The sequence below is a fragment of the Bubalus bubalis genome, chromosome 1 (assembly GCF_019923935.1).
Source record: "Bubalus bubalis isolate 160015118507 breed Murrah chromosome 1, NDDB_SH_1, whole genome shotgun sequence".
Taxonomy (NCBI): Eukaryota; Metazoa; Chordata; class Mammalia; order Artiodactyla; family Bovidae; genus Bubalus; species Bubalus bubalis.
In genome coordinates this window covers 119557471-119581312 of record NC_059157.1, presented here as the reverse complement: position 1 = coordinate 119581312, position 23842 = coordinate 119557471, and the positions used below count along the sequence as shown (strand labels likewise).

Here is a 23842-nt window from a genome sequence, read left to right as displayed (position 1 = left end):
AAATCCTTTCTTTTAGCTGAGAGTCCACTTATATCAGAGTAAAAATCTAGGTTAGGACGACTTGTTTGAAGGCAAGTCCTTGTGCTGTGCTCCAGAAGGTTCACTTAGCAGTCTGTGGGCCTTCCTTACTTAGCTGGTTTGTTTTCCTGGCCTCCCTTTTTTAGCAAGGAGAAAATGGATACCCTTCACGCTCAGCTTTATTTTTAAACTCTCATGGCTTTATTCCTGGAGGCCTGAAAGAGAGTCAGATAGGTGCTGCCCTGTCACATGCACCCAGGTCACACTGAATAAAAGACCTGCTCTGCTCCTCTAAATAGAAGCAGACCCTTGTCAGGGGCGGGGCAGGGGATGTGAGGGAGGGGAGTTGGCTGCCTCCGAGAGCCTCTTTAAGGAAGGCCGCATCTGGAGCCAGGTAAATTTCTCACTGGAAGAAACGGGGACCTGTGCACCCTTCCTACCTCCGTTCCCCCACTCCGCCCACTTCTGAAGTTGATCCTGGGCTGCAGGGTGGCGACAGGGAGGAGGCCAAAGTGGGTGGGTGGGGGGGGGGGGGTGTCCATGCGTGTCCCCACAGTCCTGGGCGCTGGATCCGGCTCACAGAATACACCATGTGTGGTGGGAAGGAGGAAGGTTTTTTAAGGTCACTGCTTCCTTCCCCTCCCCTTTCCCCATTACCCTCCCCCCACCCCCAGCTTAGACTGAGGTGCTTTCTTGGGGCACAGGGACCAGGACCCTTTTCTACTGACTCCGAGGGTCTGTATAGAGCTAGGAGGGGGCGTACTTCGAGCGGATGCAGTGTGTATTCATGCTTACATTTCTGGGCTCAACAAGACAAGTTAACTGGACAACCTCCGCGCCTTGACCAGCCAGGACGTCCCAGTGGCGGGGCGCGGTTCCTTGGTTAGTTCCCGCGCTGGGGCTGCGCCTCGGCTGTAGGATTTGTGTGTGTGCCTGTGCGGGCGGAGGGCAGGTGTTCTGTGGGGGCTCCCAGGAGTGCGGCGTTGGGGGTGATAGAGACGTGTGCGGAGTCGGGGGCGAGCCAGCTGAGGGTACTCTGGCGGCGGCGCGGGCCGGCCGGCTGGGCGGGCGGCAGGAGCGGCGAGCGTGCGTGCGCGGCAGCGTCGGGGCGCCGGGAAGTCTCCGCGCGACAGGGTGGAGTTGGCGCTGGAGGCCGCCCTGGTTACCGGTAGACGGCCACTGCCGCCTTGACCTCCCCCCAGGTGGAGGGGAGCCCCGGCCGTTAGCGGGAGGGGCAGCAGCGGTGAGGCCGGCGCGACCTCAGGACCCTCGCCGCTGCCACTGGAGGGGACACCAAGCCGGCGTCAGAGTGAGGTGTCCTAGGGATGGGGAGGGAAGCCTGCTAGGCCCCCAGACAGCCTTGCTGAACCTGTCAGACGAGAGCCCCAAGAACCAGTGGAGAGCATGTAATTTCACCCACATCTTTTCTTTCTTTTTTTTTTTTTTAAGAGGCCACAGGGAAAGAGAGACTCGCTTTCCCAAATCACACAGCTATCAAATGGCAAAACAGGGACTGGACCTGGTCTTGCTTACCAAAGCCTCTATCCCTTGTGTGTGTGTGTGTGAGGTGGGGGTGGTGGTGGTGGTGGTCGTGGGGTGCGCAGGGGGGTGGTAAGTCGCTTCAGTTGTATCCGACTCTGCGACACTATGGACTGTAGCCTGCCAGGCTCCTCTGTCCAAGGGATTCTCCAGGCAAGAACACTGGAATGGGTTGCCATGCCCTCCTTCAGGGGATCTTCCCGACCCAGGGGTGGAACCCGCATCACTTTATGTCTCCTGCATTGGCAGGCGAGTTCTTTATCACTGTTGCTGTTGTTCAGTCGCTCAGACTTTTTGCAACCCCATGTATGCCAGGCTTCCCTGTCCTTCACCATCTCCCAGAGCTTGCTCAAGCTCATGTCCATTGAATTGGTGATGCCATCAGACCATCTCATCCTCTGTTGTCCCCTTGTCCTCCTGCCTTCAGTCTTTTCCAGCATCAGATCCTCATGGAAATGAGTTATAATATAAACCTTTATTATTATGCTCTGTTAGGCTTTGGAACAACCAATGGTGATACCACTTTGACATTCAGAACTGTTAAATGTAATTTATGTGCTGGAAAAGCCCAGCCATTCTCTTATCCCTCAGCTTGGAATCCTCATTCCTTCATTTATTAAACATTCTGGGCAGTTATTTGAGCCAGATAGGCTCTGCAGCAAACTGAAGGTGTAGAGGTAAACAGGAACCGGCCCTCTGCATGGAGCAGAAAATTCCCTAGACACCAATAAGGGATGCAGGTGTGGGAAACATAGTGGGTGTTAAGAGAAAGGAGCAGTGGTAATTTGGAAGCACACAGTCAGTTCTGGCTGAGTGGAGGAAGACCCTGGGGAGGAGATGGTATCTGATCTGGACCTTTAAGAGTGGGTCATTTGGAAATGATCAGCAAATGCCAAGTAGAAATTTCGTTACTAGCAACGTAACTCCAGGTGAAAGTGAGGAATACTGGTCTGATTTGCTTAGAACATAGGGATGAATAAGGAGTCTGAGATTACAGATGGGGTGCGATGCAGACTCAACATGAGGATCCATGGAGGGGTTCCAGGCAAGGAATGACTGGGCAGTGGCTGAGGAAGGTTCATCAGACTGGGACGTGGAACCCTCAGCTGTAGGGAGAAGATGTTGGACCAAGGATCCTTGCAGCTCTGAGAGTTTGTGAAGTAGCCAATCTGGGAACAGGGAGATTTGTGGAACCATCTCAATGTGGCAGGGCTATGGATGAAATGTGCTGCTGGAGTGGGAAAGGGTCCAAATTGAATTGGGAGACTTTTGGACTATAAGGATAGCCCGTGATCATGTTTCAGACTGCGGATAGCATCCTTGGGAGTAGTTTGTGAAAAAGTGCTTTTAGTATTCTCGTAGCACAGGTGGCTCCATGAACATGAGCAGCAGTTAATCAGCCTGTCCCTCTCTGTGCAGGGGTCTGTTGTTTCTTTTGATGTATCCCCGGGAACCTACAGGGAGCTATAAACAGGGCAGCTTGTTTTGGCAGTTGAAAAAGGAAATTTCTTGCATAAAGATTACAGACTTACTTTCTTGTCACTCTTTATTATAAACTAGTCAAACAATTCTGTGCAGATGAACTGTTAAAATGAAGTATTTTTACCTTAAAGGTGACACACACAGCTTTCAGCAGACGACTTAAAAATGTATCTTTAATTGGTTCTGAATTATTGTCTTTCAGAAGCACGACATGACATACTTGGGCTTGAATGAAATGGGTGGATGGCCATGAAAATAAAATTATTCAAGCAGACAGGTTTTAGACATTTCTCTAAGATATGAGTCTGGGAACCTTCTAAATGCATCTAGAACCTTCTCATCTTGACACCTCCCCTGCAGAAGAGCAGGGGTTCCCTAAGGCTCCACTTCCGATGACTCACTGGTTCCATGTATGAATGTTTAAAACCTTCCTATGTTGTTTTATGAAATACACATTCTGTATGCTTTTGCAGCTTCTTTATCTGATGGATATTTGAGGAGAGGGGAAAGATGAAATTTTGTTTTGTAGCAGTTCCTTTGGTCAATGATGGAATCAGTGATGTAAGGAAGGAGCATGCAGTCTGGAAAACAAAGAGACTTGGGACTGAATTATAGTTCTGTCACTATCTGTGTGACTTTAGTTCTGATACTTAAATCATATGAGTCTCTTGTTTCCTCATCTGTAAAAAGGTGATGGTAATCATCAGGTCACAAATGTCACCAGATCTCAAAGGTCAGTTAGGGAGGAGATACAGCACATATGGGGACAAGCAGTTTAGGATGAAGAAGAGCCTGACCTAGGTGTCGGCTGATCTAAGTCCAGATGTGGGTTCTGCCCTTTCCCACTGTGTGACTTTGTATGAGTCCCTGAACTGTGGTAAATGTCAGATTCCTCATCTTTAAAACGGGGGAAATAATTATATCTACTTTGTGGGGTTGGTTTGAGGATTGCACAGTTACTGGGAAACAGAATGAGATAAACACTGGAGATCAAAGAGAACTTGGAAGGCCTCTTTTCCCTACCACCATCTTCCCCACCTCCCATGGAAATCTTCTTTTTATTGACTGTGACTGTATTTAAAGATCTTCAGTGACAGGGACTGCTATCTGTACAAGGTCCTCCATTTCATTGTTAGATCACCTTCAATGTAAGAAGAATTTTCCTCATATACAGCTAAAAGCTGTCTCAGTATAATTTCCACATATTGATCCTCTTCTCAGTGGGAAAAAATACAGTGAATTTTCTTTTTCTGTTAAAGATTTTTATTTTGAGGTAACTATAGATTCACATGCAGTTGTAAGAAATAATGCAGAGAGATCCCTTGTACCATTGCCTGCTTTTTCCCAGTGGCAACTTCTTGCAAAACCACACTGCAGTATCACAAACAGGTTATTGACATGGACCACATGGAGAGGCAGAGTATTCCACCACCTCTAACATCTCTCATATGTTGCCTTTTTATAGCCACACCCACTTCCTTTTTACCACTTCCTTAACCCCTGGCAACCACTATTCATTCTCTATTTTTGTAATTTGGTCATGTCAAGGATGTTGTATATAGATGGAATTATATATATAACGTGTTGTGTCATTGGCTTTTTTCACTCAGCACAGTTCTCTGGAGATTCATCCTGGTTACGCTGTTGCATTTGTCAGCAGTTTGTTCCTTTTTATTTCTTAGTAATGTTCCATGCTGTGGATGTGCCACAAATTGTTTATTGTTCACCCATGGACGATCATCTGGGATGTACCAGTTTGGGACTATTATGCTATAATAGGTTTTTGTATAGGTTTTATACAGGTTTTTGAGTCAATATAAGTCTAATGTCTTCAATCTCTGGAGTAAATATGTAGGAGTGCAAGTGCTGGATCATATGGTAGTTATAAGGGCTTCCTTGGTGATTCAGTGGTAAAGAATCTGCCTGCAATGCAGGAGACATGGGTCCCATCCCTGGGTTGGGAAGATCCCCTGGGGGAGGACTTGGCAACCCACTCTAGTATTCTTACCTGGAGAATCCCATGGATAGAGGAGCCTGGCAGGCTACAGTCCATGGGGTTGCAAAGAATCTGACATGACTGAAGCAACTTATGCACGCACACTTGGTAGTTATGAGTTACATTTTTAAAGGAATTTCTAGACTGCTTTGAGTGACTGCAACATTTTATATTTTCACCAGCACTGAGTGAATGATTCAGTAACTCTACATCCCTGCCAGAATTTTCTCTGGTCACAGTTTTTTTATTTTAGCTATTGTGATAGGTAAGTAGTGCTATCGTGGTTTTAATCCAAATTTCCCTAATTGCTAATGATATAACATGGCTTGCTTGACATCTGTGTCTCTTCTTTGACAAAATGTGTCATTGTGTATTTTGCTCAGATTCTAACTGTAGTCTTTTCTTTTTAATGGTTAAGTTTTGAGTGTTCTTTTTATGTTCTTGATGTTGGTCCTTTCTTGGACATGTGGTTTTCAAAAATATTCTTCTGCTTCATAGCTTATCTTTTTTGTCATTTTAGCAGAATCTTTTGTGTTGCAAAAGTTTGACATTTTGAGGACATCAAATTTGTCAGTTTTCCCTTTTATGAATAGTACTTTTGGTATCAGTTTCCCAGGTAGAGCAGTGCTAAAGAATCCACCTGCCAATGCAGGAGATACAAGAGACACTGACTAGGTCTCTGGGTCAAGAAGATTCCCTGGAGAAGGAAGTGGCAACCCTCTCCAGTGTTCCTGCCTGGGAAATCCCATGGACAGAGGAGCCTGGCGGGCTGCAGTCCATGGAGTCGCAAAGAGTTGGACATGACTGAGCACACATATGCACACTTCTGGTATCAAGTCTAAGAAATCTTTGTTTACCCTGGAGCCTGAGGATTTCCTCCTATCTGTTTTTCTTCTTTATGTTTTATAGTTTTATATTTTGCATATAAGTCCCAAAGTGACAGAAGTAGCATAGAGAAGACCTGAAGCAAGAAATCATATCTCTCACACTTAGGCCAGTTATTTTTTTCCCTCCACGTTTTATAATTCAAGGATTTCAGTGAGTATTTTTCAGAAATTGGCATTTGCTACTATCATTTTAGCTGTAAAATGGGATAATAACATAATAAACTCAAATCATGGTAGATTTTTTAAAAAATTAATTAGGGTTAATTGAGATAATGCACTTGAAAAAAAAAAACATGCTGTACTACAAAGTACTTTCTGTTCAAATGGTGGTTATTATTGTAAGCTTGGCTAGGTCTCTGAATGCTAACAGGCAGCTGTGTGTGCTTGCTGCTTCCTATTCATGGGAAATGTGTTTGTTTATATCATAGTATAGTATCTATTTTTCCTTTTAGTGCCCATGTGGCCAAATTTTGAACTGCCATTTTAATAAGACTCAAACATATTTGAGAGGGTGGTTAGACTTAACGGTTTCCATAAAGTTGTTTTAATAGTTGTTTTTCAACAGATGGACAGCTTGCATTTGGCCTCATTTCTGTGACAGGGTGATGATTGAACTTGTCAACAGATGGCATACAAATACTTGAGAAAACACCCTCCCAATATTAATTGTTGTAAAAAAAGACTTTTAGCGTGCCAGGGAAATAATAGTCTGTATTCCCAAGTCCTTTGCCTATGCTATTATAATTATAATTTAAATGATTTGGAAGTTTCCCTTTCTGGCACTGGGGTTTATTTTGTAAATGAGTATCTACATTAGAGTGAGAGATGCCGAGGAATACTCTGTTGTCAATTAGATGTTCAACATGGATATAGCATAAAATCCCTTTTTGATTATCAATGAATGTACATAACTTCCTTTTACTGAGTCATTCTGCTTCAATGCTATACATAGGAAATGTAATGTTCCATAAAAATCACCCAGCAGAGACTTATATGTTCTTTCTTAAAAATACTCTCTTCCAAGGAAAAAAATCACCAAACTGAGAATTTTCAGACATACACATTAATATGATGAACTTCCTAAACTTCAAAATTGTCTCCTTTCTGCCTCAACTACTTTGCACTTGTTTTGGATTCAAAAATGAAGAATTAGACAGTAAGCAGGGCAGTTGAGGAGTGGTGGAAATCTGGAGGGTGTTTGTGGTTGTCACAGGAACAAGGAGCATTTACTGATATTTAGTGGGTATGTTGCTGAACCTGGGTTTGGGTCCTCTTGCTTGACATGCAGCAAAGTCAATCTCCTGAGACTGGGTTGTGATGAAGGAAAGTATAGCATTCATTGCATGGTGCCAAGCAAGAAGAATGGGCAGTTCATGCTGAAAAGATCTGAACTCCCCAATGGCTTTCAGAGAAGGGTGTTTAAAGGCAAGGTGAGGGAGGGGCCACAGGCTGTGTGATCAGCTTATGCTCAGTTCTTATATTGGATAGTATCCAATGTGAAGTTTCAAAGATGATTAATCTTGTGGATGATTTCAACCATTTGGGGGTCTATATGCTTGAGGTCAGTAGTTTTCACCTGTAAAAACAATTTAGGAATGTGAGATCTTTATCTTTCAAGGAACTAGGAGTTTGGTGACTCTACCATGTGGCTGATTTATAGTCTAAATTGTTACCAGTTTCCCCACTCAACAGCTATTCCTTTTTTCTACCTTTTCACATTTCCTAATCATTAACTCTTCTTTTAAATTCACTAACTCTTTTTTTGAATAGAAATTATAACAAAAAAATATTTGTGGGGAATATCCCAAAGATTAGCTGTTTAATTGAGACAGTTGAGACAGATATACTATTTGTTATGTGCCAACTACTTCTTTACTTATTTTAAATTTAGTTTTAATTGGAGAATAGTTGCCTTACAGTGTTGTGTTGGTTTATGCTGTGAACAGTGAAAGTGAAGTCACTCAGTCGTGTCTGACTCTTTGCGACCCCATAGACTGAGGAGCCTGTAGCCTACAGGCTCCTCTGACCATGGGATTTTCCAGGCAAGAACACTGGAGTGGGTTGTCATTTCCTTCTCCAGGAGATCTTCCGAACCCAGGAATTGAACCTGGGTCTCCCGCATTGTAGGCAGATACTTTACCATCTGAGCCGCGAGGGAAGTGCTTGGTTTATGCCATACACCTAATCATTAACTCTTGAGCCAGCCTCTTGAGACTCAGGGGAGGTCTGGGAGACTCAGATAAAGCTAAAGACTTTTACTTCAAAGGACAGTGACACGGGGAATTGTATATGGTTTCAGGCAGAGGCAAGTGTGCCTAAGTCTGCACAGCACAGTTCAGCACAAGGAAGAAAGGTCCTGTGTCTTACAGTATGCCTGGATATCAGACTGGACACTCTTCTGAGCCTGGAACTTGTGTCTGCTTAAAACACAGAGTAAGTTTTGCAATTCAAGGTTTTTGCTTTTTTTTTTTTTTTTGCACAGAATGTTAGTGTCTACAAACCTCTTCTTTTTGATTTTACTATGTTGCTATATGAAAGGCTGAAAGACTCTGATCTTCTACTTCTAAACCCTGATGTATTTTATTATAAGTGCTTTATTATATTTTTGGGTATTCATGAACTGAGCATTTACACAGTAAAACAAGTATTATTACAAATTTACTTCCCCTTTCTATTCCAAATAGGGTATCATATTAATTTTTGAAATCTTGTGTATAGGTAAATTACATTATCCATGAATTTCTGGATTTAAAGAGAGAATTATGAAATGCTTATTATAACAAAGGAGCCCTGGGGTTAATCAGTATCAGAAGCATTGCTGTAGAAAATTAAGCAATAGCTGACAAATTCTTTCTCTGCTTGCCTGTATGTGCACACATAATTCTGTGCTGGAATCATTCAAAGGACAGTGGTGTGAGTCTAAATATTTAATAAGGGATGCAATCCCAATAAAGTCTGTATTGTTATGTTTCTATAGAAGCCTTGAACTGATTTTCTTTTGGCAAGTCATATCAGTTAGATCTTGGTGTCTGTCATTGCAGATGGCATTTAATGATTGCTTTAGTTTGAGCTATCCTGGCAATCCTCAGCCAGGGGATTTGATTGAAGTGTTTCGTCCTTGTTATCAACATTGGGCACTGTACTTGGGTGATGGGTATGTTATCAACATAGCACCTCTAGGTAAGTTTTGCTTTCTGAAGTTCCTGGGAGTTTTTTAGCTTTCTTGCTACAAGAAGTAATCATGAACAAAATCATAAAATAAAACAAACCAGAAATACAATGTACAAACTAGGTACATCCAGCTGATCTAGGTTTTTGGAAGGATATTCTAAGACATCCTGGGGTGTGAAGTCAAGTAGGCCTTAGAAAACATTACTACGAACAAAGCTAGTGGAGGTGATAGAATTCCAGCTGAGCTTTTTCAAATCCTAAAAGATGATGCTGTGAAAGTGCTGCATTCACTATGCCGGCAAATTTTGAAAGCTCAGCAATAGCCGCAGGACTGGAAAAATTAAGTTTTCATTCCAATCCCAAAGAAGGGCAATGCCCAAGAGTATTCAGACTACCATACAATTCACTAATTTCACATGCTAGCAAGATTATGCTCAAAATCCTTCAAGCTAGGCTTCAGCAGTAAGTGAACCTAGAACTTCCAGATGTATAAATGCCAACATCCATTGGATCATAGAGAAAGCAAGGGAATTCCAGAAAAACATCTACTTCTGCTTCACTGACTACACTAGAGCCTTTGACTGTGTGGACCACAACAAACTGTGGAAAATTCTTAAAGAAATGGTAATACTAGACCACCTTACCTGTCTCCTGAGAAGCCTGTATGCTGTATAAGTCAAGAAGCAGTAGTCCGAACTGGACATGGAACAATGGACTGGTTCAGAATTGGGAAAGGAGTACGTCAAGGTTGTATATTGTCACCCTGCTTATTTAATTTATATGCAGAGTACATCATGTGGAATGCTGGTGTCCTGTAGTCGATGGGGTCCCAAAAAGTTGGACACGAGTTAGCGACTGGACAACAATGAACAATTCTAAGGCTAAAGTGGCATTGAAGAAATCACAAAAACCAAGTAACATTAGGATTTTAAACTTATGGATTTAAAAAAAAAAACACAAAAAGTAAATGAACAACAGACTGGTTCCAAATAGGAAAAGGAGTATGTAAAGGCTGTGTATTGTCACCCTGCTTATATGCAGAGTACATCATGAGAAATGCTGGGCTGGAGGAAGCACAAGCTGGAATCAAGATTGCCAGGAGAAATATCAATAACCTCAGATATGCAGATGACACCACACTTATGGCAGAAAGTGAAGAAGAACTAAAGAGCCTCTTGATGAAAATGAAAGAGGAAAGTGAAAAAGTTGGCTTACAGCTCAGCATTCAGAAAACTAAGATCATGGCATCTGGTGTCATCACTTCATGGCAAATAGATTTGGAAACAGTGGCTGACTTTATTTTTTTGGGCTCCAAAATAACTGCAGATAGTGATTGCAGCCATGAAATTAAAAGACGCTTACTCCTTGGAAGGAAAGTTACGACCAACCTAGACAACATATTAAAAAGCAGAGACATTACTTTGTCAACAAAGGTCTGTCTAGTCAAGGGTATGGTTTTTCTAGTAGTCACATATGGATGTGAGAGCTGGACTATAAAGAAAGCTGAGCGCCAAAGAACTGATGCCTTTGAACTGTGGTGTTGGAGAAGACTCTTGAGAGTCCCTTGGACTGCAAAGAGATCCAACCAGTCCATCCTAAAGGAGATCAGTCCTGGGTGTTCATTGGAAGGACTGATGTTGAAGCTGAAACTCCAATACTTTGGCCACCTGATGCAAAGAACTGACTCATTTGAAAAGACTTGATGCTGGGAAAGATTGAAGGCAGGAGGAGAAGGGGACAACAGAGGATGAGATAGTTGGATGGCATCATTGACTCGATGGACATGTGTTTGGGTGAACTCCAGGAGTTGGTGATGGACAGAGAGGCCTGGCATGCTGCAGTTCATGGGGTCGCAAAGAGTTGGACATGACTGAGCGACTGAACTGAACTGAACTGAATCAACTGGGGAAGATATTTGCCACAAATGTGACAAGAGTCAGTGTCTTTATATATAATACAAATAGATTATTTCAATCACTTAATATCTATTTATAGATTTTTCTTGTATGTGCCAAATATTATTCAAATGCTAGGGATACATAAGCCAGTCCCTCCACAGTAGAACTTACATTCTAGTGGAGAGAGAGAGAGGAGACAGAGAGCCTGAGAGAGGGAGTATGAACAGAATACAGAAAGCAATGTTAGATTAGAGATAAGTGATACGGAGAAAATAAATCATAGAAGCAGGATAGGAAGTGCTGGGGAGTTGTAGTTGCTACAGTTTGAAATTAGCTGGTCAGGAAAATCTCATGAGAAAGTAACATTTGAGAAAACTTGAAAGAGGTGAGGAAACCCAGCACATGATATTTGGGGCAAGAGTTTCTTCCTCTTAGGGAACAGCAAATACTCAAATCCCAACAAACAAATGGATAAAAGATTGTGAACAATTTGTAGAAGATGAAATTCTCCAATACCCATTTTTAAAGCATTCAGCTTGTCAGTCATCTAGGAATTACAAAATGATGGATTTTATGCCTCTCACATTAGCAGAATTTTTTTTAATTTTATTTTATTTTTAAACTTTACATAATTTTAAAAAATGAAAATCAGTGTTGATAAAAGTATAATGAAATGAACACAGGATATTGTTGATAGAAATACAAGTTGATAAAATCATTTCCCAAAACAATTTAGCAAGATGTATTAAGAGTCTTGAGCTTCCCTGGTGGCTGGGTGGTAAAGAATCCGCCTACAATGCAGGAACTGCAGGAGACATGGGTTTGATCCCTGGGTCGGGAATATCCCATGGAGGAGAGCATGGCCACCCACTCCAGTCTTCTTGCCTGGAGAACTCCATGGACAGAGGAGCCTGGTGGGCTACAGTCCATGGGATCACAAGGAATTGGACATGACTGAAGTGACTTGGCATGCACTCATGTTAAGAGTCTTAAAAGAGTTTCCATGCTCTGATCCTGTAATTTTACCTCTATGAATCTATACTTGGGAAATATTTTTAGAGAACTTATTTAGGATTTGTGTATTAGAGTGTTCACTGCTATCTCATTTATAATGGTTTAAAAAAAGGACAATGGGAAAAAAGTAACTATTGATTTTTTATGGTGGGTTAAAAAAATTAGACAATGGATTAATAAGATTAAAAAGATAATGGTTAAATGAATTATGATTTAGCCTTAGACATTAGGATTTTGTGTTTGGTAGAACTTTTTAGTTGCAAGTAACATAAATCAAATTAGTTCAGACAAAAGGCAAATTCATTGCTTCACTGAAGTGAACTACAGGAAGGGTAGAGATGAGGCTGGTCTCAGGGATACCTGGATCTAGAAGTTTAAACACTATCAAAACTCTTTGTCCCACATCTGCATTCTTTTTGTATATATTTTATTTATTTTCCCAGGCTATGTCTAAGAAGCTGAACTGATGACCCTCGGCATCCTTAGGCTCACATCCTTGTAGGCTGGTGACCCACAGGAGAGAGATACTCCTTGTCTGCTAAAGTTAGAAAAATCATGGAGAATGACTCTTGATTGTCTGGTGTGGGTCCCCTGTCCATTACGGAACCATCACTATGTCCAGGAATGGGACAGTATGACTGGCTTAGACAGAGTCTTTTCTAGAAAGAAAGAAGTAGTGGTAGGATGAGGTGCTAAGCAGACTAAAACAGTGGCCACTTTAACAGCTGAAAGTCATTTCTAGATATCTTTAATTGCACGAAAGATGATCTTGTGTGATAACTATTGGCAAATTACAGATTAAAAATTCAATGTGTAATATGGTATCGAGTTTGCAAGGAAATCATATATACACACATACATGTTAATGTAAACACATACATGTATATTTGCAAGTGATAAAGACAGTATAAATACATTAAAATAATAATGATAGTTATTTCTGGCAGGATAGCAGGTAATTTATATTTAGTGTTTATGCTGTATTTTTCTGTATTTTCTACATGTTTAGAAATGAGTACAAGCTATTAAGAAAAATGTATGCAAATAACAAAGAGCCTAGAATATTTTTTCCCTCGAGATACCTTTAAAAAGAAGTGTTTACAGGCTGAAGTTTTACCATCTTGAGAGCTTCTGAGAACTTTTAATGAAGTGATTTTTGCGAGATTTTGAGCTATTTGCCACTTGTTCTGGAATACTGGAAATGGAAATGGCAAATAAAATGACATTTACGATACAGAGCTATTCATTCTGTAGAGTTTAGTGATTAATACTAAGGAATTCTTTATATTATCTCTGCAGCTTTCACATTTAGAAAACAATATGAGGCTTTTGCTCTGTTTCCTTTTTTTCACATCTTAAGCTCCATACTAATATGGTTCAAGCAGTGAGCTTTGACTGAAATTAAATTCCTGTTTCTGTTAACTACTTGTGTGATGTTCCACAAGCCAGTTTCTCTCTCCACGCTTTGATTTTGTCATCAATAAATTGATTGCTTCAAACTAGTTGATGAGTAATTCTAACTAGGATATACGTGTTCTATGAACTTGTACTGTGTAAGAATTTGGAATATGTAAGGTATTGAAAATGCTACTCCAATGAAAAGGAGTTCAAAGGAGTGAAAAAAAAGAGGAGTAGGAAAAAAAGTTTGCTTTTAGTCATTACTGAAAGGAAAAGTGTCTAAACACTGGTTATATAGCAGCCTTTCATCTCATGGTTTACTTCAATAATGGCCAAGCATAGCAATCTTGGGCAGATAGAGAGGGCCTAGGGCCTGGCTTTAAAGCTGAACACTAAGGAATCACTTTTCCAGTCTCAGATAACAACCATGGCAAGTCAGGATACAGAGATTTGGGGCTGTTTAGGCAAATGCTTGGGAGAAGGCAATGGCAACCCACTCCAGTACTCTTGCCTGGAAAATCCCATGGACGGAGGAGCCTGGTAGGCTGCAGTCCACGGGGTTGCTAGGAGTCAGACACAACTGAGAGACTTCACTTTCACTTTTCACTTTCATGCATTGGAGAAGGAAATGGCAACCCACTCCAGTGTTCTTGCCTGGAGAATCCCAGGGATGGGGGAGCCTGGTGAGCCTGGAGTCTCTGGGGTCGCACAGAGTTGGACATGACTGAAGCAACTTAGCAGCAGGCAAATGCTTACCAATAGAGGCAGTAAGATGGAGTGGTGGGGCACAGGGCGTTGTAACAGGTGGGTGGACCACAGAGAGTGGAGAGTGCCTACTGCATTAGGCTTAGTTTTAGGACTTAGTTTCTTGGCTAAAGGAACTAGCAAAACAAAGACAGGGCTCCAGCTGATCCCAACTGACCCTGTCAAATGCGTAGGGTCCCCAGCAGATTTCAAAGTAAAGCCTGATTAAAAGAACAAGTGTAAAAGCAGAGAGGTGGCTGTAAGAAGTGCAGCTTAGTTGTAAGAGGAGAGCATCAATCTTAACACTCGGCTGCTAAGCCCAAGCATACTAATTTAGAAAGGTTCTGATGCCAAAAAACAGGGGCTTTATAGAAAAAGGGGGCAATGATCTTCTCTATACTATGTTAGAAACATATGCCAAAATCCCTAATAATAATACTAATTGATAGAGAACTTATACCTCAAGAATGAGTAGATTTTTCACACCCAGTTTGTTCTATATGTTGTTGTTTAGTCGCTCAGTCATGTCCAACTCTTTTGCAACCCCGTGGACTATAGCCCACCAGGCTCCTCTGTCCATGGGATTTCCCAGGCAAGAATACTGGAGTAGGTTGCCATGGCCTACTCCAGGGGATCTTCCCAACCCAGGGATCGAGCCCTCATCTCTTATGTCTCCTGCATTGACAGGCAGATTCTTTACTGCTCAGCCACCAGGGAAGCCCAATGGGGAGATAGAAATTTTCAAAAAGTTTTCTTATATTCTCAGTCTTAGAGTATTGAATAAGTGTTATTGGTAAATTAGAGAATGAGGGTTGATGGTTAGTAAGATTAAGTGGTTTCTGGTTTGAGGATAAGTTAGGATGGCATTGGAGTTCACTGGGCTGGATTGTTGTGTTTTGCTAACCAGAATTCTCCTTATAGAGGATGGCATTTCCCCCTCGTTTACAAGTGCCAAGTCTGTATTCAGCAGAAAGGCCCTGGTGAAGATGCAGCTTTTGAAGGATGTTGTTGGAAAAGACACATACAGAATAAACAATAAATATGATGATACATACCCCCCTCTCCCTGTTGAAGAAGTTATCCAACGGTCAGAGTTTGTTATTGGGCAAGAGGTGGAATATGACATACTTGTCAACAACTGTGAGCATTTTGTGACTTTGCTTCGATACGGAGAAGGAGTTTCAGAGCAGGTGAGTTTTCTTTAGGAGAAATAAAAATTTCTTACATTGGGAAGATAATAACTACCCAGTCTTGATCAAGTTTTCAGACCTCAAACAAATGGAAAAGAACAAGAATATATGAGAACACTGAAGGACAAAGAAGGGAATTGAATTACCCAAGGTCACTCAGAAAGTTCATGACCAAACAGACGAGAACATTTTGTGTCATGAATCTGGGGCTAGAAGGGACTTGAAGCAGAGTCAAGACCATGTCTTTCTGTCTGTCTTAATGCCCCCGTCCTTCAGTATTTTTTTTTCATTACCGTACCATACAGCAGTTAAATCAGTAACTATATATATTGAAAAGAATGTTGACTTTTTTGAGTGGGAGTTCCTTTGCCAAAAACATAGATGATAGTACTGAGATTCTTTTCCATTAACTGAAAGAGGCTAACTGATACCATGGATTTGTGGATGTCTTCAATTTCCTTGCAACACTAATTTCAAAGAAATGTTGTGCTTTTAAGTGGATCCAACGCTAAAGCATCTGCCTACAATGAGGGAGATCCAGGTTCAATCCCTGGGTTGGGAAGGTCTCCTGGAGAAGGAATGGCAACCCACTCCAGTATTCTTGCCTGGAAAATCCCATGGACAGAGGAGCCTAGTAGGCTACAATCCATGGGGTCGCAAAGAGTCAGACACGACTGAGTGACTTCACTTTCACTTTTGATTCATTGAGCTTTTGGATGATTTTTTAGTGGATTAATTGACTTTATTTTTAAAGTAGCTTATAGTTTTGGTATTTACCACCACTGTTCGGTAGTGTAGCAGCTTCCTCACTGAAAGCAAGCTTGATTCAGTTGCCCTTTCCCTACTTACCTTCCCAGCAATTCAGTTGCATCATTGATGTTTTAACCCAAAGATTTATTAAAATTAATATATAAAGGCTCCTAGTATCTTGAAATGGTGGATCTGTTGTATAAATGTCTATTCTAAGGATTGAAATTATAACGCCACTCACGAAAGCTTGGAAGAATGGAAAATAGAACATAATGAAAGGATACATTTGTTTTTATTAAGAAATAATTTAATTGGAAATTCATTTTTACTAGGAAATACATTACTATAATGAACTATACACATGTAGCAATAAATTGTTTCTGAGCCAAAACATAGAAGATACAGACATAAATATCTGCTCATTTTTGCATTGAAAAGTAGTGTATAGCTAGGAAATAAAGTTGTTAATGATAAAGTTATCCACAGTACTCAATCAGCAATTTTTTAAAATGTGGCTAAATCAAAAGATATTACAGGTCTCTTTTTGCTCTGACTCTTACTTGTACTCTATCTTCTTTTCACCTTTCATACCCAGATAAGACCCATGAAAAAGTAACTATTTTTCAAGAACTAGTAGAACTCTTCTCTAGCAGGTTCTGATGGGTGTAGTAACAGCCTTAAAGACACATCTGAGCTTTGGAATTCTGCTGATCTGAGCTAGAACCCCATCTTCACCACTTCTAACCTGGATAACTTTGGACACGTTTATCAGTTTCCTAATCTGTCAAACAAAGTTGTTTCATAGATTGTAAGAGATTTTTAAAGTCTCTTAGCATGTTCTATTAGCAGCAGCGGCAGCATGTTCTGTTAAATATTATTCATCCCAATAAAAGGTATACTTCCATCAATATTACTTTTTATTTTAGCAATTTTATAGCTCTTTGTTGATACGCTTCAGTAATATTCTGTTGATCTAACAGAAACTGCAGCATTTGAATTACTATTTTTATTACTATCAATAATAGTACTAATAATAGCTAATGTTAGATTTGTTTCTGGGGTCCCTTTAAGGCTCAAGGATCTTGAGCATAGAACAGTTTCCTTGGGAAATGGCTGTGTATTTCCAGTTCAGTTCAGTTCAGTCATTCAGTCGTGTCTGACTCTTTGCGACCCCATGAACTGCAGCACGCTAGGCCTCCCTGCCCATCACCAACTCCCGGAGTTCACCCAAACACATGTCCATCGAGTCGGCGATACCATCCAACCATCTGATCCTCTCTCGTCCCCTTCTCCTCCTGCCCTCAATCTTTCCCAACATCAGGGTCTTTTCAAATGAGTCAGTTCTTCCCATCAGGTGGCCAAAGTATTGGAGTTTCAACTTCAACATCAGTCCTTCCAAAGAACACCCAGGACTGATCTCCTTTAGGATGGACTGGTTGGATCTCTTTGCAGTCCAAGGAACTCTCAAGAGTCTTCTCCAACACCACAGTTCAAAAGCATCAATTCTTCAGTGCTCAGCCCTTTTTATAGTCCAACTCTCACATCCATATGTGACTACTGGAAAAACCATAGCCTTGACTAGATGGACCTTTGTTGGCAAAGTAATGTCTCTGCTTTTGAATATGCTGTCTAGGTTGGTCATAACTTTCCTTCCAAGGAGTAGGCGTCTTAATTTCATGGCTGCAATTACCATCTGTAGTGATTTTGGAGCCGCCCCCCCCCACCCCCAGCCAAATAAAGTCTCTTACTGTTTCCACTGTTTCCCCATCTATTTCCCAGTTAAACAAAAAATGGTAAATGATAAAAAGATTAGAAAGGTGGAAGGATTGTGGGTCCTATCCTTTTCTTCTTTGTACTTTTCTGTATTTTTTTAAAAAATTAATGGACTTTGCTTTTTAGATTTTTAAGTTTACAGCAACAAGTATATACAGAATTCCCACATATTCTCTACCCTCCACCCCGACACACACACACACATATCCTTCCCCACTGTTAGCATCCCATAGCACTGTGGATTATTTGTTATAAAAGATGAGCCAACATTGATACATCATTATCAACCAGAGTTCATACTGAAGGAAACCAGAGCATACCACCCCAAATATTAACATATTAACTTTGGCATAAGGATTATTTTGAGCAGTTGAGAAGCAATTGAGTAGGAGCAGAAGGAAATAAAGCTCACTGCCCTCCCCCTATTTTTCTAAAAGTAGGACAGAAATTTTCAAAGGTATCCTGCCTCCCCACTCTACCAGGAAGGACAAAAGGTAATCACCCAGGACAGCCCGTGTTTAATGTACGACCCTTAGCAGCCTGGAGAGGGCACTAGAGGAATCTACTTAACAAACTTCTTACAGGCTTCTATATACCATTAGTTTCCTACCTTCCCACAGGTTGTTGCCCTTGGAAGAGGAACCACTTTTCCCTCACTTCTCTACAAATTTATTTTTCTTTGGTGAAGATGCTCTATAAGTCTGAATTCTAAGCAACATCTTTGAGTTACTTCTTCCCTGAATTTCTACCATGAGTGTATGAGACGTGCATGTTAATCAACCGCTGTTCATTTCCCTCTTGTTAATTTGTCTTTTATTACAGAGCCTCAGCTGAGAACTTAAGATGGGTAAAGAAAAGAATTTTCCTCTCCTCGGATAGTTAACATTAGAGTTCACTCTGTGTTGTACCTTCTGTGGGTTTTGACAAATATATAATACATGTATCCATCATTACAATATCATACAGGATAGTTTCCCAGGCCTGAAAATCTCTATACTCTGCCTGTCATTCATTCCTGCCTCTCCATAAACTTCTGATAATCACTAATATTTTTTTTTTTACTGCCGTATGTTTTATCTTTCCCAGAATGTCATATAGTTGAAATCATACAAAGCAAAATGCACTTAAAATTCCTCCATGTCTTTTCATTAGATGGTTTGATTGCTCATTTCTGTTTATCACTGAATAATATTCCATTTTCTGGACGCACTACAGTTTATTTATCCACTAACCTACTGAAGGATATCTTGATTGCTTCCAAGTTGTGGTGATTATGAATAAAGTTGCTAGAAACATTTGTGTGCAGCTTTTTTGTGGATGTAAATTTTTGACTCATTCGGATAAACACCAAGGATTATGATCGCCAGATCATATGGTAAGAGTATGTTTAGTTTTGTTAAAAGAAAAAACAACTGCCAAGCTAGCTTCCAAAGTGGCTGTACTATTTTGAATTCCCACCAGTAATGAATGAGAGTTCCTGTTGCTCCACATCTTCTTTAGCATTTGGCATTGTCAGTGTTTTGGAGGTCAGCCATTCTCATAGGTACGTAGTGATATCACCATTGTTTTAATTTCATTTCCTTAAATATGTATGATGTTGACCATCTTTTCATATATTATTTGCTATCTGCGTATCATATTTGGTGATGTATCTCAAACTCTTTTGCCCATTTTTAATTGGGTTGCTTACTTGTTTTCATGTTTTTGAGTTTTAAGAGTTCTTAGCATATTTTGGAAAACAGTCCATCAAATATGACTTTTGCAAATGTTTTCTTCCAGCCTGTGGCTTGTCTTTATTTTTATAAATTCCTAAAATCAACATTTCTCACTGTGAGTCTAAACAAGTTACTACAATACGCCTGTCTTTGTGCACTATGGCAGCACCCTTGAGTGTGCCTGTGCGAGCTGACACGCAGTTCACCTGACTGTGCTTCATTGCAGCACTGTAGCCTCAGAGTCTCGGGGGAAGAGAGATTTCTGATAACCACTGTAGTTGTCTGTGACCCAGCTTCACTGATACCTGGACCCAGCTGCTTCTGCTGTAGCTAACATTTCACTGGGCATGTATAGATCCTCAGAATCATGCCTGCCCCCCATCCCACACACACACCTGAAAGCCCTGTATAGGACAAAGTGTGCAGGATAGGATTTGGTGATCTGATAATTCTAAATCAGTCACAAAAAGTTCTTGTTCATGCTGGCTCACCACAGACATCCTGGGATTTTTTTAATCTTGCAGATCGATCCTGTTACACATAACTCTAAGGGACTGTCCAAATTATGTGGGATTTGTCCATTTAGAATGCAACTTGAAATAAATAAATGTTTGGAATTTGGGGACCTGCACACTGGAAGTGGTTTATTATAATTTTATCTTGCCTGTGCAGTCTCAGGGGATTTTGATTTAGGACTGAGTTGTCTGTCCTCTCCCCAGGTCTCTTAGATGTAGAGATTTCTCTCACGTGTCCTGTTTCTAGTGGCTGAAAGACATCCAGTGAGTTGGGACTGCATCTAGCTGTCCCCCTCCCCTCCAGGATCCTGCAGGTTTTCCCAGGGCTGTCCCCTGCTGCCATTTGACACCTCTGTTTACAGACACCAATTACACCTTCCAGTTTTTTCACTGCCTGCCACTCTTCCTGTGTCAGACTCTTTGGGATCTCAGCATCTGCCTGGAATTGCATAAGGTTTGGGCTTGGTTTGCAATCCTTGATCCCTGTCTGATTATTGATTCTGCCCCTTTTTGGAATTCTGCCAGGTATCTTGTATCTCCCACCCCATTTTTGCTCCCTATGTCCTTTGTGGGTAGTTCTCTGCTACAGTGAATTCTGCTTGGAAACAATTTAGGTAGCAACTAATTAAGAATTACAAATAAAAGAAATAGCCAACCAACCAAATACATAAAATTAAGAGTTGTAAACTAAAATAGGATTTTTCCATTGTTTGCCAATGTCATTCTCCCTGGCAACTGGGGATGGTGGCAGAGCAGAGAGTTACAATTATAGGCCATGTCCCTACAGACCACAGGGTGGTGTAATGAAGTGAATACTCTTTGTGCTGCTTTCCTGGCCAGAGCCCTTGCTGCCTGTTCCCCACAGGGAAGCCTCAGTTAGGGAGGGACATTATGTTGCATAGGGGGGTGGCAGGCTCAGTGGTGGAGGGCTATGGGTTAGAGGGCATGCTCCAGTGTTAGCTGGGTCAGGTTTTTCAGCATTTGGGCTGGTCCCCAGAGTTGTTTAGGAAAAATGTTTAGCTTTATTTGAAAGCCTGACTCTTAACTCTTAGAAAACAACTCTTGTTTTCCCAAATATCTGATGACACTGAAGTATCTGAATGTGACCTTTGGGTCATAAAATTGCACTCAAACCCTTGCAGATGGAAGGTAATATTAGTTGAGTGCCATGCAACCATGAATATTCATCAGTTCCCTCATCATGATGATGATTAATACCCTTAAAGCTATAAATGTCTGAACTCCTTTATGGACAATTGAACTTGAAAGTGATTTATTTTTGTTTGTCTACATGAGAAATTAATTTTTGCCATAATAGTTAACATTAGTATTGACTTATCTTGAAGTTTGTTTATTGGAATATAAAGTGTATCTACCAAGTAAGAGTGTATGGTATTTAGCTCAGATCACATTCCTGAATTATTTTCCTAACAGCTTTAAGTCAGAGAACACACACACACATGCACACACACGTCCATCCAAATGCTGTCATCTTTTTAATAGACTTCTTGAGTGAGTACTCCTGTTTTCTTGTCTACACTCCCTCGACCAATGCACACACATACACGCACACACTATTCACCTTGGTCTAGACCCAGCCAAATGAGTATGTGCTTAGGAGGAGAGGGTATATAGGGGGAGGACACATGATTCAGGACTAAACTATATCTAAATGCCCTGGTGCTACTACCTCCCTTGGGCAAATGACTTTTAACTTCTCAAATTGTATAAAACAGTAATGCTATACTGTCCAGGTGTACCATGATTATGATTAGGAATTGTGGCATAATAAGTTTATAAACTATCAGAGGCTATAAAAATAGGACTATATACCTATGTGTATTTATATCTTTGTCATAATAATTACATTTATTTCATCTTCGTACAAAATTTTAATTTTGCATTCGCCTTTAAGTTCATCCATTGTACATTAAAATGAGTCTCTGATTTAGGAAACAAGCTAAAGCTGAGGTTTAGGACACTAAGATGCTTTTAGAATAAGATGTGTTTTTGATTCCTTTTTCCTTGTAGGCCAGCCGAGCGATAAGTACCATTGGGTTTGTGACAGCTGCTGCTGGTGCCTTCTCCTTCCTGGGCTTGTTTCCAAAAAGACTAAGACCAAAATTCTATTAATTTACTGAAGAGATATTGGAGCTGAAGGAATTTGTGAGGAGGAAAAGTAACCTGGGATGAATACTTATTTTCAATGCATCATTATTGTTCCAAATTTCCAGTGATGGATGGCAGACTCTTTAATAAATTGCTTACTGGCATTATCTCATCATTGAGCCATGGAAATTTTTCTTCCTTAGTAGTATAGATTCATGTGGTAGCTTGAACAAGAAGCAGTGGCCTTTTGAATGAACCAGTGGCAGATCTTAATATCACATCATCATTTATCCTTTTTCTTCTATAAATATTGTTTTTCTTTCCCCTGAGGGTAACTATTTTGCCAGAGGGATGAAGAACCTTTTATATGTGACCGAAAAAAATGTTAAAAACCCTTAATTGTTTAGATTGGTATCAAAATTCATATGCCTTTTCTGATGAGAGAAGAAATTTGAAATAAAGCATTTGGTCAGGTAGCTTAAGAATCTTTTATTAATAAACTATCTGAGAGTGGATACTCATCTCCTTGACCCTGTGTAGGTGTGAGCAGGAGGTGAATGGAGAAGGAGCTCTTGGTTCCAGTGTCTCAGATCCAATGATTGCCCTGGCAGCAACTCCTTTGTTAAGAGTATGTGACAAGCAGGAATGGGCTGTTGCTTCTACCAAGTTCCATTGTTCCCTTTGGATTTTAAAGTATTTGAAGAGTTTGGCCCTTTAAACCTAAGTTCAGTTCAGTTCAGTTCAGTCGCTCAGTCGTGTCCGACTCTTTGCAACCCCATGAATTGCAGCACGCCAGGCCTCCCTGTCCATTACCAACTCCCAGAGTTCACTCAAACTCACGTCCATCGAGTTGGTGATGCCACCCAGCCATCTCATCCTCTGTCGTCCCCTTCTCCTCCTGCCCCCAATCCCTCCCAGCATCAGTCTTTTCCAATGAGTCAACTCTTTGTATGAGTTGGCCAAAGTACTGGAGTTTCAGCTTTAGCATCATTCCTTCCAAGGAACACCCAGGGCTGATCTCCTTTAGAATGGACTGGTTGGATCTCCTTGCAGTCCAAGGGACTCTCAAGAGTCTTTTGAACACCACAGTTCAAAAGCATCAATTCATTGGCGCTCAGCTTTCTTCACAGTCCAACTTTGACATCCATACATGATCACTGGAAAAACCATAGCCTTGACTAGACAGACCTTTGTTGGCAAAGCAATGTCTCTGCTTTTCAATATGCTATCTAGGTTGGTCTTAACTTTCCTTCCAAGGAGTAAGTGTCTTTTAATTTCACAGCTGCGGTCACCATCTGCAGTAATTTTGGAGCCCCCCAAAATAAAGTCTGACACTGTTTCCCCATCTATTTCCCATGAAGTGATGGGTCAAGACCATAGGTTTAAGGTGCCATATTTAGAAAACAATATCCTATATTACTTTTTATGGCTTTTACTAGAGGTTCAAGGAGTGTGGCTCAGACTGTAAAGCAGCTTCCTGCAATACAGGAAAGTTGGGTTCGATCCCTGGGTTCGATCTCCAGGGAAGATCCCCTGGAGAACGGAATGGCTACCTACTTCAGTATTTTTTGCCTGGAGAATTCCATGGATGGAGGAACCTGGTGGGCTATACAGTCCATGGGGTCCCAAAGAGTTGGACATGA

At 41.0% G+C, this 23842-nt stretch overlaps 1 protein-coding gene across 4 annotated transcripts; it reads left to right on the top strand.

The window, feature by feature from the left end:
• The first annotated feature begins 256 nt into the window (after positions 1 to 256).
• PLAAT1 (phospholipase A and acyltransferase 1) lies at positions 257 to 22371 on the top strand. Of its 4 annotated transcripts, none has more exons than XM_006050002.3 (5): positions 257 to 412; positions 8222 to 8355; positions 8964 to 9102; positions 15069 to 15337; positions 22122 to 22371. In XM_006050002.3, exons 2-5 carry the CDS (start codon positions 8293 to 8295, stop codon positions 22221 to 22223), a joined length of 573 nt encoding a protein of 190 aa, XP_006050064.1. In that variant the 5' UTR covers positions 257 to 412; positions 8222 to 8292; the 3' UTR covers positions 22224 to 22371. The 4 variants fall into 4 exon arrangements, with proteins under 4 accessions (XP_006050064.1, XP_044799473.1, XP_006050066.1 ...); XM_044943538.2 differs by lacking the exon at positions 22122 to 22371 and adding an exon at positions 18481 to 22114; XM_006050004.4 differs by lacking the exon at positions 257 to 412 and adding an exon at positions 562 to 900.
• Positions 22372 to 23842: the final 1471 nt, after the last annotated feature.